The sequence below is a fragment of the Melanotaenia boesemani genome, chromosome 10 (genome assembly GCF_017639745.1).
Source record: "Melanotaenia boesemani isolate fMelBoe1 chromosome 10, fMelBoe1.pri, whole genome shotgun sequence".
Taxonomy (NCBI): domain Eukaryota; kingdom Metazoa; phylum Chordata; class Actinopteri; order Atheriniformes; family Melanotaeniidae; genus Melanotaenia; species Melanotaenia boesemani.
In genome coordinates, this window is record NC_055691.1 from 3,367,104 (window position 1) to 3,384,999 (window position 17,896).

At 42.0% G+C, this 17,896-nt stretch overlaps 1 protein-coding gene across 1 annotated transcript in view; it reads right to left on the reverse strand.

Moving 5' to 3' along the window:
- The window catches only part of carmil2 (capping protein regulator and myosin 1 linker 2), a 66,302-nt gene that overhangs the window by 38,858 nt on the left and 9,548 nt on the right, over positions 1–17,896 (reverse strand). The window contains exons 11-28 of the mRNA XM_041997703.1: positions 17,756–17,850; positions 17,576–17,662; positions 17,247–17,356; positions 15,643–15,720; positions 14,178–14,254; positions 13,275–13,379; positions 10,034–10,103; positions 9,867–9,948; positions 8,166–8,262; positions 7,911–7,965; positions 7,654–7,826; positions 5,683–5,751; positions 4,401–4,494; positions 3,999–4,085; positions 3,774–3,902; positions 3,456–3,572; positions 1,733–1,908; positions 1,296–1,383 (exon numbers count right to left, since the gene is read on the reverse strand). Of these exons, the coding sequence (XP_041853637.1) occupies positions 1,296–1,383; positions 1,733–1,908; positions 3,456–3,572; positions 3,774–3,902; positions 3,999–4,085; positions 4,401–4,494; positions 5,683–5,751; positions 7,654–7,826; positions 7,911–7,965; positions 8,166–8,262; positions 9,867–9,948; positions 10,034–10,103; positions 13,275–13,379; positions 14,178–14,254; positions 15,643–15,720; positions 17,247–17,356; positions 17,576–17,662; positions 17,756–17,850 (1,789 nt within the window). The remainder of the gene's footprint in view (positions 1–1,295; positions 1,384–1,732; positions 1,909–3,455; positions 3,573–3,773; positions 3,903–3,998; positions 4,086–4,400; positions 4,495–5,682; positions 5,752–7,653; positions 7,827–7,910; positions 7,966–8,165; positions 8,263–9,866; positions 9,949–10,033; positions 10,104–13,274; positions 13,380–14,177; positions 14,255–15,642; positions 15,721–17,246; positions 17,357–17,575; positions 17,663–17,755; positions 17,851–17,896) is intronic.

Consider the following 17,896-nt stretch of genomic DNA (forward strand, 5'->3'; position numbering starts at 1 on the left):
AAAAAAATATGAGCTTGTTTGAATCTGATGGCAGCTAGACATCTGTAAAAAGTTCGAACAGTGGCAACAAAAGGCTGGAAAAGCAATGGGTACAAATAAAATAAACTGTAGGAACCCTTGACAAATAAGACAGTCTCTTATTCAGATTCACCAATCGTAGACGAACTAGGTCAAAAACTGTGGAACAATTTCAGAAAAAGGTTCCTCAAAATAAAAGTGTGAAGAATTTGAAGATCCCACCATCTACAGTGTATAATTTCATAGAAGATTCAGAGAATCAGGAGGAATCTCTGTGTGCATGGGACATGGCTGAAGGTCTAAACTGGATGCTGGATGCACTGCATTAAAACCAGACACGATTCTCTACTAGAAATTACTGCATGGACTCAGAAACACTTCCAGAAATTCCTGTCTGTGAACGCAGTTCACTCTGAAATCCATAAATGCAAGTTAAAGCTCTATCATGCAAAGTCATATGTGAACAGGTTCCAGAAAAAACATCTGGACCAGAGCTCATTTAAAATAGTCTGAGGCAACTGTTCTGTAGTCAGATGGAGGAAAATGTAAAATTCTTTCAAGAAACCATGGACTGCATGTCCTCTAGACTAAAGAGGAGAGGGAGCATCCAGCTTGTTATCAGTGGACAGGTGAAAAGCTGCATCTCTGATGGTTTGGGGCTACATTAGTGCCTCTATGGCATAGGCGGCTTCCATCTGTGAAGCTCTATCAATGCTGGAAAGTACATGGAGGTTTTAGAGCAACATCTGCTCCTTTTCACAGAAGACCTTGCAGATTTCAGCAAGACCATGCTGAACCACATCCTGTATCCATCACAACAGCATGGCTTCACAGGAGAAGAGTCCAGCTGCTGAACTGGTCTGCCTGCAGTTCAGATGTTTCACCAATGGAAAACATTTGGAGCATCATGAAACCAAACGGTCCAGGACTGTAGAGCAGCTAGAATCCTGCATCAGACCAGAATGGAACAACATTCCTCTCCTAAACCTCCAGCAGCTGGTCTCCTCACTTCCCAGATGTTTCCAGACATGTTAGAAGAAGAGGAGATGCTACACAACATCAACCTGAAACTGCTTTTTACAGATGTGTTGTTGTCATCAGATTCAGAAGGAGCTCACATTCCCCATGAAGTGGTAAAAGTTCCCAGTTTCAACATGAGATATGTTGTTCTATTGGGAATAAAATATGGCTTGATGAGATTTGGAAACTACTGGATTTTGTTACATTTTTGTGTACTCAGTCCAGCACATGTCGACCACAGCTGCAGACATATTTACCACTTTTTCTTGAGCTGCTGACAGATCCTGCAGCACTTGTTCGATGATGCTTTCAGTTATAGTTACACTTAAACTTTGCCTCAGTTCACTGGAAGAAGAAAAATAGATATAAATATCTGGCATTTATTTCTCATTTATAGCTGAACAAATTAAATCAGGACACATGAATTAAACCCATATAATCAACTGGTGGTGTGGATTTTGACTTTAGATTTAACACAATTTTGATCTATTTTTCATTCTTAAAAAAAAAAGAAACAAAGGTCTTCTTTATAGTTTAATCAGTTTTTAACAGAAAATCTCGATCAAATCCATCTGAGACAAAGTTTCTAGAGTGGATGACAATAGTAAATCACATGATGTTGGGTCTTCAGTAATTAATCTGTAAATGAGGTTAATTAAAAAAGAAATGCTCCACCTAATGCAGAGCTTCTTACCGCAGCCTGGTGCTGATGATGTTCCCTGTAGTTTCCACCAGGGTGCTTCTCAGAAAGATGTGTGTCTGTCTCACTCTTTTGGACACACTCTCTGACATAGTCCTGCACACAGTGGACCTTTGGACCACTCGTGGACAAGCTGCCTCTGCATCCTTCATCAGGTTTTCTGCCAGCTCCTAAAATTGTAAATGTTTATGTTTAGTTTCTGTTCTGGGTTGTCTTTCAGTCCCCTTGTTGTCTTTTTCCTGTTTTACTCTATTTTGTAGAGTCTATCCCCCTTGTTTATTTTCTTTACTTTGCTTGCTGTTACCACCATCCAGTCCTTGTCCCACTTGCTTCTTGTTAATTTAATCCCTCAGTATTTAAGCTCCCTTGCTTTTTTTGTTCTTTTGCGAGTTCATTGTGTTGTCAGGTGTGTTGTATTCTTCGTCATTCCCAGAGTCTGGGAAATTTGTCATACTAATTTGTCAATTAGTCCATCAGTCTTCTAGGGGTGGTGAAACTGAAGTCATCTAACACTGTCCATTTACACATCAATTTGTCAATGCATTCACACAACAATACATTTAAAAAGACCTCCATCTGCTGGCTGTCTGTGTGTGATGCATTTGAGGGGAAGCTAAGGCTTCACTACTTCATTACCCTCATACAACTCCCTGTCTCATCTTTGACTCAGTGTTTAATGAAGGATATTTTCTTAACCCCTTACTTACTGCTCTCATTTGTCAGTGTTTAAATCAGTGTTTTTAAATGGGAAAAGTAGGCGAAAATGGTGCTTATGTGACTGTGTTCTTGTATGTTGCAGACCAATTTCAGTCAAATTTAAAGCAAATGCTTGTGCAACTTTGTAGTGTTATAGATTTTTTTTTAAATAAAGTATCTTTTTGATGATGTTTGGCTTCAGTCTGCTGACCTGTTGAAACACTACTTCTCCAGTTATGGATGTGATGTGAATCTTTCCCTAAATCTGTTTTCAAAACATAAACATAATAAATGATCGCTAGCTAAATTTCCATCGATCAAACACCCAAAATTTGCAAAGTCATTGGAACCCTTTTAAAGCATTGAGAGATTGACACCAGGCAGGATCCCAGGTGCAAGGTGTGAAAAGAGGCCCCTGAAACAATTCGGCCCCTCACAGCAGGGTGTAAGTAGCTGGCATAGTGTACAGACATATCTGTGTAGAATATGGACTGGAGACCCCTAGATCACAGTGGCAAACACCTCCAGGATTAAGGTGATGGAGAATAAAAGAGCTATGATACTGTGGGACTTCCAGATACAGGGCAATAAAAGGGTAATTGCCATGAATAAGCAACAGAGGAAAGCTGTAGTCCTCCTGAAAGATGGCAATATCAGCAAAAAGGAACACAAGAAACTGGAGAAATACCAAGGACTCAAGGAAGAACTGGAGAAAGCCTGGAAGGTGAAGGCAACTCTCTGAGAAGGCACAAGGAGGAGGAAGTACCAGTGGTCATCGGAGCACTGGGAGTGCAGGGTTTCCAGCACACTGGAAAAGGGGGTCCAACACATCAGACGTCTCGGTCCAGAAAAAATCAATCCTAGGAACAGCTAAGAAGGACTCTGGTAGAGGACCCAAGCTGGAGATGAACAGCAACCCAGCCAACCCAAGGGAGATGGGGGGTGGGTGAGGGAAGGGTTTTCTATATATAGTACACCTGTATTTCTGTATGGCTGTAGACCTATAGAGCCGTATTTGTACCTGTATGTTTCTGGTCAGCTCATCAGTCAGTGCAGCAGCAGTGTCGGTGAGGATGTCATTGACCCTGTCTTCGTCAGGACCAGACTTCCTGTCTTCCTCACACAGAGAGGGAAGCAGCTGCATGATGATAGGAAAACAACAGTTTGCCAGTATACTTCAACATCTTCATAAACCAACAGAATCTGATGGTCAGAACCAAACCGAACATTAGTGTCCTCATGGAGGCAGAATTTCTGTCAGAGCTGACACTGCAAGGACACGCACAGACTGGTTCAGATCACTTTGGTCAAAATGATTCCTACATTTTTTATGACAAACCTTTAAAGACTCCCTGGTGTTCTGCAGAACATCGTGTGCTCTCTGGATGTCAGTCTGGACTTCCTGAATGTTGAGGTGGTTTAAACGTTGAAGGCTGTCTTCCAGCTTCTGACACATTCCCTGGACCACCTATGGACAGCAGGTAGGAAACTGTTCATTATGTGAAGATCCAGAGATGAACTCAAACTGATAGAAAATCTCATGATAACTTTCTCCTCCCTGTACCTTCTCAGAGTGTTGGCTTCTAAAGGGTTGTTGAAGGTCCATGGTCCCAGACTGCCTCTGGTTGTTTCTATGTAAACAAAATTGAATCTGAACACATTTAAACACAAATTAGATCACCAGAGAAATTAATTTCCATTAAACCACTCATCAGATTTGTGTTCAGTCTAATCTGAACCAACACTGTCCAACACACTGTCATTTTACAACTTTTCTGTAAGTCCTGAACAGCTAGTAATAAAAATACCAGGTTGAGATTAGATTTTAATAAAAGAATGTTTCCATCAGTTGAACTGGTCCTCTCTGCAGAACTGAGCAGAACTCTAAGTGAAAACATCAGCTCCAGCATCATCTTCAATTCAATACTTGAACATTTTAATTTCTTGTCTCTGTTGTCCTAACAACCTTGTTCAGGGCTTCTTTGGTTCGGTCAGGGTTGCCACGGTAACTCTGTGTGATGTCTGTCAGAGGCAGATACACCTCCTGCAGTGTGAAATTCCTGCAAACAAAGAAAACAACCATCAAAACTGTTGAGAAATGTTCATTTCTCTCAGTAATCTTGAGTTCTGTTTCAGACCATGTCAGTGTGGTTGATGTCAGTACTGCTAGTTGCCGATGCTGGAGCTGTTAGCATCTGATGTCAGTACTGCTAGTTGCCGATGCTGAAGCTGTTAGCGTCTGATGTCAGTACTGCTAGTTGCTGATGCTGAAGCTGTTAGCGTCTGATGTCAGTACTGCTAGTTGCTGATGCTGAAGCTGTTAGCGTGTGATGTCAGTACTGCTAGCTGCTGATGCTGAAGCTGTTAGCGTGTGATGTCAGTACTGCTAGTTGCTGATGCTGAAGCTGTTAGCGTGTGATGTCAGTACTGCTAGTTGCTGATGCTGGAGCTGTTAGCGTCTGATGTCAGTACTGCTAGTTGCTGATGCTGAAGCTGTTAGCGTCTGATGTCAGTACTGCTAGTTGCTGATGCTGAAGCTGTTAGCGTCTGATGTCAGTACTGCTAGTTGCTGATGCTGAAGCTGTTAGCGTGTGATGTCAGTACTGCTAGTTGCTGATGCTGAAGCTGTTAGCGTGTGATGTCAGTACTGCTAGTTGCCGATGCTGGTGCTGTTAACGTCTGATGTCAGTACTGCTAGTTGCCGATGCTGGAGCTGTTAGCATCTGATGTCAGTACTGCTAGTTGCTGATGCTGAAGCTGTTAGCGTGTGATGTCAGTACTGCTAGTTGCCGATGCTGGTGCTGTTAACGTCTGATGTCAGTACTGCTAGTTGCCGATGCTGGAGCTGTTAGCATCTGATGTCAGTACTGCTAGTTGCTGATGCTGAAGCTGTTAGCGTCTGATGTCAGTACTGCTAGTTGCTGATGCTGAAGCTGTTAGTGTCTGATGTCAGTACTGCTAGTTGCCGATGCTGGAGCTGTTAGCGTCTGATGTCAGTACTGCTAGTTGCTGATGCTGGAGCTGTTAGCGGCTGATGCTAGAGATGTTAGTTGCTGATATTGCAGATGTTTTGTTTGTTTTTGGCATGGCTATGGTTGACATAAATTAATCAGCTTCATTCACTGAGAAAGGGAACATTTTCTTTTTTTATATTTTTTTACTTTAAACATATCATGATTATGATTATACAAAAAACTGGGCTAATGAATCACCATAAATGTATGACAGTTGTGTGTGCTTGTTCTGACCTCTCCAAGGCATCAGCCACATCCTGGAAACCTCTGGCAGTGACATTGTTTCTGTCCCAGGATAAAGTCCTTGAAGACAGAAAAGAAGGATGCCAGGTCAGAAACTGCCGTCAGACATTCTGCTGCTGCAGTCCAGGTCCTGGTCTGAGTCCCTTTAGAGTTCTTGGGCCTCATGCATAAAACTGCATAGCAGAGCAAACTACAGATGGCGTCTGCAGTGCAAAAAGGAAATGCAGTGCACTTTAACATTCAGATTTAAAACACATGTGCATGCACGTCCCAAGCCTGTTTCCGTTTATAAATCAGAATCAACTCTGAAGCAGACGCACGTGAGGGAGCGCCTTCCCATGTCAACAGGGTGGCTATAAATGATCTGGTAAACGCCTATAATAAATATTCATCACATCATTTCCATGATGGCTCAGGAGGAAAAAAGAGGGAAGAAGCAGAATGTTTCAGGTGTGAGGTAGAAATCCGGATGGACCAAGTTGAAAAACATAAAAATGTTTAATTGGTGGGCACAGTGTCAGACACTCCCGAGGCATCAGATGCAGCTGGATTGGTAGAGCATCTGTCTGCCATGCGGGAGATCAAAGTTCAAATCTCCCAGTGGTGAACAGTAACACCTTCTACTTGGGACCTTAGGCAAGACGCTACAGCCCACAGTAAATCGTTTTGGAGAAAAGCATCTGCTAAATGACAGTAATGATGGCGGTAATGTAGTCTTTTGTTTTAATGCATAAAATAAATATGTACAGATACATCTGAGATTGGCAGCAGTTTATTTAGTGTTAAAAAATATTTATTTATAGCTCCTGGGTGTTCCAGATGGGTTGGCGGTGGTGCAGCTGTGATTGGAGAGGGTGAGGCCAGAGACTCCACACAGCACACAGCAGCCGTGTCCTCCGAGGAAGTCCTGCAGGTGCAGAGCGACACTATGTCGACTATTAACAATGTGGCCAAGGAGTTGTGGGAAATGGAGACTGTCTCGATGGAAATTGGGAAAACAGTTAAAAAAGAATTGTGTAAGAATAAATAAATAAATAAAGGAATTCCACCTCTTGTGTGTTTCATAAGTGTTGCATCACTTCTAGACGCACCAGTCTGTCCCACTCTGCTGGATCTCAAAATAGAAGAGCTTACTTACTACAAAGCTTACTTTCTGCATTTTCTTTTACTGACTGGTAGATGTTGGCAGCAGACTCGCCACCTCATCATTTCCTTGATTTTCCTTGAAACAGTTTTCCGTTTTCCCAGATTTTGTGCGTACATAATATATTTGGCATACGCCACTTTTTGGTCCTACGCCAGCTTTATAAATGAGGTCCCTGGTCTTTCAACATCTGGCTGAAGTTGATGACTCAAGTTCTTAGTGTTATGAAAAAGATTTACAACCATCAACAGTAATCAGTAAACAGCTGTTTTTAATCCAGTCAGAATTATAATCTGTATTAGTTGTTAGGTGATGGTTTCTAAAGCTTCAGCATTCAATCAGAACTTTATCATAACAATCAGAACAAACTGACTCCAACCTATTGTTATTGGCTAAAACACATGTAAACATGTCTGACTGATTTAATACAAAATCAAACTGGACCAAACTAACACACCAGATAGAGGTCTAACCACTCATGCAGGTTCAAACCAGTTCAACTAGTGCTGCTTCATTTAAAGTCAGACCAGTCTGGGTGTTCAGCAGATCAACCACAGCTCCATTTAACAGCTCATAAAACTGCATGTCAACTCTTCTTTACTTAAATCCTAACATCCTGATTTTAAAATCAGGTCCATTTCATGGACTCCCTTGAAAATGAGATGTTGCATCTCAAGGGCCTATCCAGTAAATAAATTTCAAATTTCAAATTTCAAATTTATAAATGTTCAAGTAACTCTTAATCTGGTAAATCATCATCTAAAGTCTAAGATATCTGGTGGGTTATTTTAAAGACTAATGTGTGTGTATATTTGTACCTTAGCGTGGTGTTGGTCATCAGGGCTTTAGCCAGCATTTTGGCTCCGGTGTCTCCAATGTTATTTCCACTGATGTCCAGTTCGGTTATAGTAGCGTGTCCACCCAGAGCACTCAGCAGAATGTGTATCCCTGTGTTCAGCTTGGAGTCACACACCGACAAAGACTGGAGAGGCTGAACACATACACACACACCAACACTGAGGAAGACATCAGGCAGCTGCTTGATCTGCTGAGATGAAGGAGGAAAACCACTTACACACTCTTCATCCTGAATGAGCTGAGCGATACGATGAAGAAGGTCGGTGAGAGCTCTGCTCGAGGTCCGAACAAGGGAGGAGACAAGAAGAAGAGATGACAGAAAACATTAAGTTAGACCTGAAATATTAAATATAAATGAACATACTCAGCACAGGAACATTTAGCATCATTAACAGAATCAGGTAAAGGGATTTCCCATCAGCAGACCTGAAGACGGAGGAGGAAATGGATTTGTGTATGATTTTTACCATACCTGGACTTCATGGTGAAGTTTCTCCCCAGAGAGAGGTGACGAAGAGACTGAGACCTACCAGCAGCCAGAACCAGAGTCACCATGTCGTTCTCCAGACCTGCAACCAGACAGAGGAGCAGGATGTGAAGGAGGAGTCCACATGAAGACAGGAGGGAGAGGGGAAAGAGTTGGAGCACTGCAGAACAATCATTCTCTATGGAAACCACCTGATCAGTGACAACCAGTCGCAGGTTACTGCGGGGTTCCTCAGGGATCTATTTTAGGACCTTTGGCGTTTATATGTTTGCAGATAACACCATCATCATCATTATTCAGGGCTTAAAATTATAATTATAATATGAGTAAAGGTGCACTGGTGCACAAGGCAAAAAAAAACAAAAAACAAAAACACTTGCACCAAAAATAATTCTACCAAAATTTGTGAAACCTTAAATTTAATATTATATACTCTTAGAAAAGCTAAAACACATATATAAAGATGTTTTTTAGATTAGTTTATTATGTCTGGTTCAGATTAGTGCCAGACAATGATTAAAAATTTTAATCACTATTAATCAGTTAGTTTTGCGATGGACTGGTGTCCTGTCCAGGGTGTACACCCTGCCTCTTGCCTGCTAATTAATGGGATAGACTCCAGCGTTAAAGCGACTATTAACTGTAATAAGTTGTATAGAAAACTAAAGATCATGTTGTTATGCACAAAATCCAATGATGATTCAGAAGTGGTTTATTGAAAACTGTTATGTTAGCAGGCAGAGGCAGAGATGCCAAGCAGATAGACCACCATATTTATAGCCACACTGTAGTTATAAAGGGGTTGAGACGGTCAGTAACAATTCTCAGTCTGAAGGAGAAGGAGATATGGTTAATCCAAGGCAAAATAGATCCATGCTTTCATGGCTTTCCATCAAATTCTGACCCCAACAATGTGGAGCTGAAATGGAGACTCATCAGACCAGCAACGTTTCTCCATCTTCTATTGTCCAGTGTTGGTGAGTGTGTGTGAATTGTAGCCTCAGTTTCCTGTTCTTAGCTGACAGGAGGCACCCGGTGTGTCTTCTGCTGCTGTAGCCCATCTGCTTCAAGGTTGGATGTGTTGTGTGTTCAGAGATGCTGTTCTGCAGATCTTGGTTGAAACCAGTTCTTATTGGACTTCCTGTTGCCTTTCTATCATCTCCAACCAGTCTGCCCACTCTTTCCTGACCTTTGACATCAGCAAGACATTTTGGTCCAGACAACTGCTGCGCAGTGGACATTTTCTCTTCTTCAGACCATTCTCTGTCAACCCTAGAGATGGTTTCTGATATACTCAGACTAACAACCATGCCACATTCAAAGACACTTTTTCTTCTTCTTGCTCAGTTTGAACTTCAACAGTTGTCATGTCTACATGACTAAATGCAATGAGTTGCAGGCATGTGATTAGCTGGTTAGATGGGTGTGTTAACAGGAAGTTGAACAGGTGGATCTGATAAAGTAGACAGTAAGTGTATTAACATGCATATTAGAACTTAAACTCATCGTTAAACTTCTGCCTTCTCCCTGTTCGGACATAAAATGTTGATTCAAATAATGAGATGACTGAATGTCCGATACCAACCTCACTGATGTTGCTTTTCTATTTCTATTTTGTTTTATTTATTTGATTGAAAACATAAATTATTTTATAAAATTGTGACACAAGAAGTGTGTGTTACATACCGTTGTCTGAGATATCCAGACTTCTGATGGCTGTGGCTTCAGAGATGTGCTCCTGTATCACCTGAGCCCCTGCTGAGCGCAGCTACATACAAACACATAATCTCCAGTTAGATCCCATCACACATGAAAACACAGATTTTTCTGCTCAGTGTCATGGGTATGTGTACCTCACAGCTGCTGAGGTCTAACTCCAGACCAAAGAGATGAGTGTTGGTTGCCAGACCTTGTAGTAATAATCTGGTGACAGTAACAAACAGAGTGATGAAGGACAAACTTCCAGATGTTACTAAACAGACTGAAAGTTCATCTTTATGATGTATGTTGGGAATCTGGAGCAACAGTCACACTTCCTGGGTGGTTTCATGGTTGGTGTTTATGTTGGCTTCAGTGGAAGTCCTAATAACAAAATGCATCGGGCTTCACCAACAGTTATTTAAAAATCTGACATAAGCATTATTGTAGTTTTATTATTGTATTTTAGTTAACAGAGCAGCAGAAAACAACACAAATGCTGATTCTGTTAGAACGGTATTTCTTATCTAAGAACAAATCCAAGATACAAATATTTGGTGAATGCCACAATTTTCATAAAATGTTCATAAGTAGGAACAAATCTGTTCGTAGGAATGATTGGTGAATGAGGTCCAATGTCCTTTAGACAGACCAGACCAAAGTGGAGATGTTTGATCAGAATGTACAAAAAAGCCAAGCATGGCATATCAGCAAAAACCCCTCATACCAACTGTCAGCACAGTGATGGAGGTATGATGATCTGGGATTATTCTGCAGCTAAAAGACCTAGACACCTTGCAGTCATTGAGTGGACCACAAGCTCCTCTGAATACCAAAGTATTTTAGAGTCAGATGTGAGTCTATCTGTACAAAAGCTAAAGCTTGACTGAAACTGTCTCATGCAACAGGACAATGCTTCCAAACACAGCAGCAAATCTACAACAGAATGGCTGAAAACTAAAAGAATCATAGTGGTAACATGGCCCAGTCCAAGTTCGACCCTATCTGGACCTGCAGCCTTGCTCTGGTTCAGTCTCTCCGAGAGGCTGGAGGAGGAGGAAGAGGAGGTCTCAGTGTGATCCAGCCAAAGTCCTGACCTCATCCTGACTGAGATGCTATGGAGGGACATTCAGAGAGCTGCGCAGAACCGGTGCTGCAAACTTCAATGACCAGAAACAAAGTAGAAAAAGAAGTAACTAGATTATTAATGTCATCCAGAAAACCATTAATTTCACTTACTGCGGATAAAGGTGCTTCTACAAGCTGCTGGATTGTGAGCAGATGCAGTTTTTCACACTGATTCTGACTTTCTGTTTAGTAAATAATGATACAGTGTGATTTGTAAAGGATGACTGGACATGGCAAACGTGTACGGCTCTGTCCTGAACAAGTTGGTCGAGTTTGCATAGAGGTTTTTCCACACAGTAGATACCGCTGTTAGCAGAGAAAGCTGGACGAAGCCTTGGGAGTGAGTATACACAAGAGTTCTCAGACCAACTCTCAGGGAGGCTGATATGGATGAAGCTAAGGGAGGGACTCGTAAAGATCTATGGCCACCACCTTCCAGGGAAGCTAAAGGTATGGCGCTAACAATTTACACTCTTCCAGCGAGTGATGTGTGTAAGATCCCATCTTCCAAAAGCAGCAAAATAAACAGCATCTCCAACTTCTACATCAGAAAGTGGTTGGGCCTTCCCCGCTGTTTCTCTGATGTAGGCCTCTTCAGAAAGAACACTCTGCAGTTTCCAATGTAGTTATTTGAGGTAACAGAGTCAGGGATGAAGCAGTGAAGGGGGTAGGGGTAACCTTTCACACTGAGTGTAGCTGGAGAGCCCAGGAGGAAGTAGATAAAGCCATTAGCAGGCTGCTACACAAAGAGGTCTTAGGAAGAACGTAGGTCAGCTAGGCAGTGCTGGGCTGCAGAGAACCAGTTCAGTTTTGGACCAAAGCCACAAGAGAGCAGAGGAAGATCATGGTTGTTGAGAAGGTCTTGATGGTAGAGCAGGACCGCTACGTCATCAAGGCTGTATCACCGGACAAGAAAGGAGAATGAACCCTCCAGCATATACTGTATGGATGCAAAGTAGAAATAACATAGGGGCGCCTCCTCTGGCGGCACAGATACTGAGGAAGGACAGCTGGATGGATGCAGGGCTAAGGCAAACAACTCCTCAGATTCGCATTGGCCAGGTATTCAATTTACAGAGCAGGAGAGAACCAGCAGCAATGTGCATCAGTGCGGAGAAGACCGACATGTCTGCTCACTCACAGAAAGGAATGGGAGATGCAAGCTGACCTGGGCACCCAACCCGTCTTTCCACCCAAGTTCACAGAGACAGCACTCAGGCCAGATGCTTTGATGAAGTCTACAGCTGCCCTGGTCCTCATAATAGTGCTCACTATGCCCTGGGGAGGGAATAGCAGCGGCATATGAGAGCTGGTGGAAGAGATGGAGAAGGCGAGCTACTGGTTGTGTTTACAGAGGAGGGACACAGGCTGGGGTCCAACACCCAAATAAGAGCAGCTGCAGGGGGTGGCGGGGAGACGTCCCTACGGCCACTGCCCCCCACCGTGAGATATCCTGGTTTAGGGGAAAAACATGTATGATCGGTGGAACCAGCTGAAGATCTTGTTGCTGCCACCAAAGGGCACCGCAGCAGGTGCAGCAGGCAGAGATGCCAAGCAGATTGACCACCATCTGTATATCGAAACTCATGATGTTCATCTGAGGATGGAGAAACTTAATTTTAACACCTGGGGAGGAACAGATTAGTTAGTTTTGTTCTGATTAATAAAAGTTTAAAAGAGGGGTGTTAAAGTCATTTTATTTCAGGTTCCACATTTAGTGCAACCTGATCTCCAGTCAGGATCAGTAAAATAACAACATGATAACCTTTTAATAATGAAAACTCCACATTTTACCCTTTGTTTGAGTACCAGGAAGAAGTACATTATCATGATATGTTACTGTTCCATATTTCTATATCTTGTTCTTTTATATATTTTATTTGACTTATTCCTATTTATTTTATTCTATATTTTCATTATATATATACACTACCGTTCAAAAGTCTGAGGTCGCTTTGCCATGGGATTCAATAGGGAAGTGACCCCAAACTTTTGAACAGTAGCGTATATATATACATATATATATATATATATATATATATATATATATACACACATTAAATGCATTTTACAATCATTTAAACTTTTATATTTTAGAAAGTTTATCATTTTATTTATAAAATCTTATTTATAAAATAAATACATTTCTATATTTTTATCAATACATTTTCTTCTCAATCTTTAATTGGGGGTTAATTGGGGGCCCCAGGGCGTATGTTTGACACCCCTGCTTTAGAGAGTTTATCCAGAGGATTTAGTTTGACTCACCGGAGAGCTTGTGGAGGTAATTTGGTTGCAGACAGTCCAACATATTTCAGCTCACAGCTCCGAGTGAAGAACTCCTGAATACTCCTGGTAACCTCCCGCACCTTTCTACACAAACACAAAGTACACTTTCAGTTTTATCAGATGTGTGAAGTTTGCTGCAATCTGAGGTTCTGACCTGTGTTTGTCAGACTTTTGTTACAGCCAGTATCTCAGATCTTCTTCCAGTCAGAGGACATGTCTTCATGTTTTGGCCTCTGATTTACCAACATTTCTAATCGTACATGTACTGATGTCAGAAAACATCCCGGACTTATGAGCGCTCTGATCGCTGCTGTTGTGTGAGATAAAATCATCAGAGCGTACAAGAAAAATCTCCTGAACTGTGTAGAAACTAAACCAAATGTATTTTAGGGTTTCTCAGAGCATTTACATCATGTTTTATGAGATTCAGATGTTTAGTGAAATAAAGAAATGAATTAATTATCCCCAAATCTTTCAATTTAATTCACTTTCTAGGAGTCAGAGAGTTGGTGGAAGCATCTGTGTGAATATTTATGAAACTGTTTGTATTGGTGTTTTCAGAGTTTATGATTTCCAACCTTCTTAAACATGTACAGGTCAAGAAATCAAAAGTCAGAAACCGCTTGTTCCTGCATTTTGTTGTGCAGTTTTCCAGCTGTGCTGCAGACTCACAGCACCCTCTAGTGGTTTAATGAGCCATTACACTTTCACCTGGAGAAGTCTGTTTTTATGGAGTATGAGCTTATTTGTCTGAATTAATGAAGAGAGCATCTGTATCTGAATTTCAGAGTGTGTTTTACCATGAAGAGGTGTGTGTGCTCAGCTACTGTAGCATTGTTTGGATGGTTTTAATACTATGGTCCATCAGTAAGTAAAGCTGACCTGTGGCTGAAAGGATTCCGGGCCAAGTTCAGGTGGATCAGTTTGTAACAACACCCGGCTGACAGGGACACAAACAGCTGCAGAGAAAAGTTGCAGCAGGAAAATTTCATTTCAAACAGCAGCAAAAAGAATCCAAACAAGAAGTAACAGAAATTATTTTTTAAAATCACATAGAAAAAGATTAGTGAGAGAACAGTCATCAGTGAGTTCTATAATACGATCCCAACTCCAAAACAGTTCTTCTCTAAAGTGTAAAAAAAATACAATTATTTACAAATCTCATCAACCCATATTATATTTCTAACAGAAACAACATATCAAATGTTGAAATGGAGACATTTTACCATTTCACGGAAAATATTAACTCTTTAAATCTGGTGGCAGCAACACATCTGTAAAATGTTGGAACAGCAAAAGGCTGGAAAGGTCATTGGTAAAAAAATACAAAAAACAACTGGAGGAGCATTTGACAACGATTCATAGAGGACAAGGCTGAATGTCAAACTGGATGCTGGTGAACTTGGGGCTCTCAGGCAGCACTGCATAAAGACCAGACATGATTCTCTAAAGGAAAAGGATTTAAAATGGGCTGGGGCAAAGTGGAAAACTTTTCTGTGGTCAAATCAAAATGTGAAATTCTTTATGGAAACCATGGACACCTGCTGACTGAGAGATAGTCTCCAGCTTGTAATCAGTGAAAAGTTCAACAGCCTGAATCTCTGATGGTTTGGGGCTGCATTAGTGCCTATGGCGTGGGCAGCTTCCACATCTGTGAAGCTCAATCAATGCTGAAAAGTTCATGGAGGTTTTAGAGCAACATCTGCTTCCATCCAGACGACGTCTCTTTCAGGGAAGACCTTGCAGATTTCAGCAAGACGATGCTGAACCACATCCTGCATCCAACACAGCAGCATGGCTTCACAGGAGAAGAGTCTGGCTGCTGAACTGGCCTGCTGCAGTCCAGATGTTTCACCAATACACAACATCTGGAGCATCATGAAACCAAAAATCCAGCAATGATGTCCAGGACTGTAGAGCAGCTAGAATCCTGCATCAGACCAGAATGGGACCACATTCCTCTCCTAAACCTCCAGCAACTGGTCTGCTCACTTCCCAGATGTTTCCAGACAGATGTTAGAAGAAGAGGAGCTGCTACATCATGCTGAACATCACCCTGAAACTGCTTTTTACTGATGCGTTGTTGTCATCAGATTCAAAAGGAGTTGCTGCCAATAGGTTAAAAATTAGCTCATATTTTCCATGAAATGGTAAAATGTTTAACATCTGAAATGTTGTTTATGTTTATGTTATGTTTATGGCTTGATGAGATTTGCAAACATTCAGAGTTCCTGCTTTTATGGAGCTGGGGTTGTAAATCCGAGTTAAGCTTTGGTTTGCAGAATAAATAAGAATCTGAAGCTCACAGACAACAGAACTGTTCTGAATCTGAAGATGACCCACTGACCGTGTCCAGAGGGCAGCTGGTGTCACTGAGGTTCAGATAAGACAGGGAGTTTGAACTGGACAGGAACTTAAAGAGATACTGCAACACACACACATGCATACACCATGAGCTATACACACTTTGATGGCAAACGACTTTTGTGCAAACTTCAGTATGAATCACAACATTAACATGCTAATGACACGAAACTGGTGGTTCTCATGCGGGACAGGTATGAGAAGGACTATAGAGAGGTGGTGAAACTATTTGCAGAATGGTGCAACCCTTTTCTGAATGTGGGGAAAAAACAAAGAACTGTTTCTTGACATGAAATCAGCCCAAGAGCAACCCAATTTACATCATGCCTACATGTGTGGAGATTGTACAGCATGTTAACCCTTTAGCATCAAGTACCAGGCATATCTTCCAGAAAGAGAGAAGCTTAAACCATTTTCCACCACTAGATGGCAGACATGTGAATCTTTAACATAACAGGCTAGGGGAGGGTGTCTATGAGGTTTATGCTGAAATCACATTTGAAAGACACCATACGGAGCAAATGAGTCAACACTCATAGTCAGTGATACAGAATGGATTACAGAGAAAACACACAACATATCAAAATGCTTTTTGGAAGGGATCCATGATCACAATGTCTGGTTGGTTGGCCACCACCATTTTGTTGGCCTGTATCTGGAAGTCCCACAGGATCTTAGCTCGTTCTCCACCACCTTCAGAGGTCTTTCTCATTGTGACCTAGGGGTCTCCAGTCCATATTCTGCACAGATGTTTCTGGACACTATGCCGGCTACTTGGTTATGGCGTTCCATGCACTCTTTGCCTGCCAGTATCTTGCACCCTGCAGTGAGGTGCTGGATTGTTTCAGGGGCCTCTTTGCACAGCTTGAACCTGGGATCCTGCCTGGTGTGGTAAATCTGGACCTCAACTGCCCTGGTACTCAAGGCTTGCTCCTGTGCTGCCATGATTTTTTTGAGCTGTCCTTTAGTCCAGCCCTCTCTAGCCATTGGTAGGACTTGTTCAGATCTGCCACTTTGGCTATCTGTTGGTGGTACATCCCATACACTGGCTTGTTCTCCCATGATGGTTCCTCCACTCCTCCAAGTGCACATGACTGACAGCCTCACCTGGTGCTTGCAGCAAAAAAGGTTGAATAGAGCTAACCTCACCTCAACTACAGAGGCAGCATTAGACTGCCTCAGACAGAAATGGTCTGATGAGCGTGGTGAGGGAATTTGTAGTTATGAGAAGAGCTAATATAAAATTTGTGACAATGGTTAATTAATAGTCATAAGGACGGCTCATTTTTAATTTTACACTTTCTTCGAGTTTCCAGGTGAAAATAAAAATAAATCTGGGTTTTCCAGGAAAGATGGGAAGCAAATGAAACCTGATCCATCAGTTTGATCTGATTCCCAGATTGATGGGAATTCTGTTGTGTTCAGCAGGATGAAATGAACATTCTGGCACAAGGAAAAATATATTGATGATATTAGCTCTCTCTTCATCTTTTTCTGTCTAGATCACACACATGCACACATGGGAGCACACACACACACACACACACACACACACACACACACACACACACACACAGAGCAGTGTACCGTGGCTTCCTCAGAGACCAGAATCCCAGGGTTCGCCGACAGGTCCAGATGGGTCAGAGAAACTGAGAACAGCTGACTGGAGGACAACACCTGGCTGAGAAAACCCAGACCTGTGAAGACATCAGAACTCATTCAGATGATGAAGACAATCATTTCATCTTCAGCAGGTCACTGATTCTTCGTCCTGAGGAAGAGGAACAAGCGACACAGCGTTCCACTGAGAGCGAGGCACTAACTATGACATCACTCACAAACTGGAAAGTTTCACACACACACACACACCAAAGCATCAGGAGATGTTCGTCTTTTCTTTTTTCTTGTGTGTTTACCTCTTGGCTTCATTGACACACGACTCAGTGAAAGGTGTTTGAGTCCTTCATCCAGATTCTGTAACTGCTGACTGAGAGCGATCACACCTGTGAATGAAAACACACACACAAGTTGTCTGCGTTACAGTGTGTGTTCTGATCCACATTTCTGTTTGTTTATGAGAACATCTGAAAACACACCTCTGTCATCAATGGGATTTCCTGACAGGTTCATGGAGTGCAGGGGGGAGGAGGTGTGCTCTTTGAGGGCAGCGGCCATTTTAACTGCAAAGTCCCTGCAGCAGAAAAAACAAAACAAACAAACGGTATGTCCAACACAGA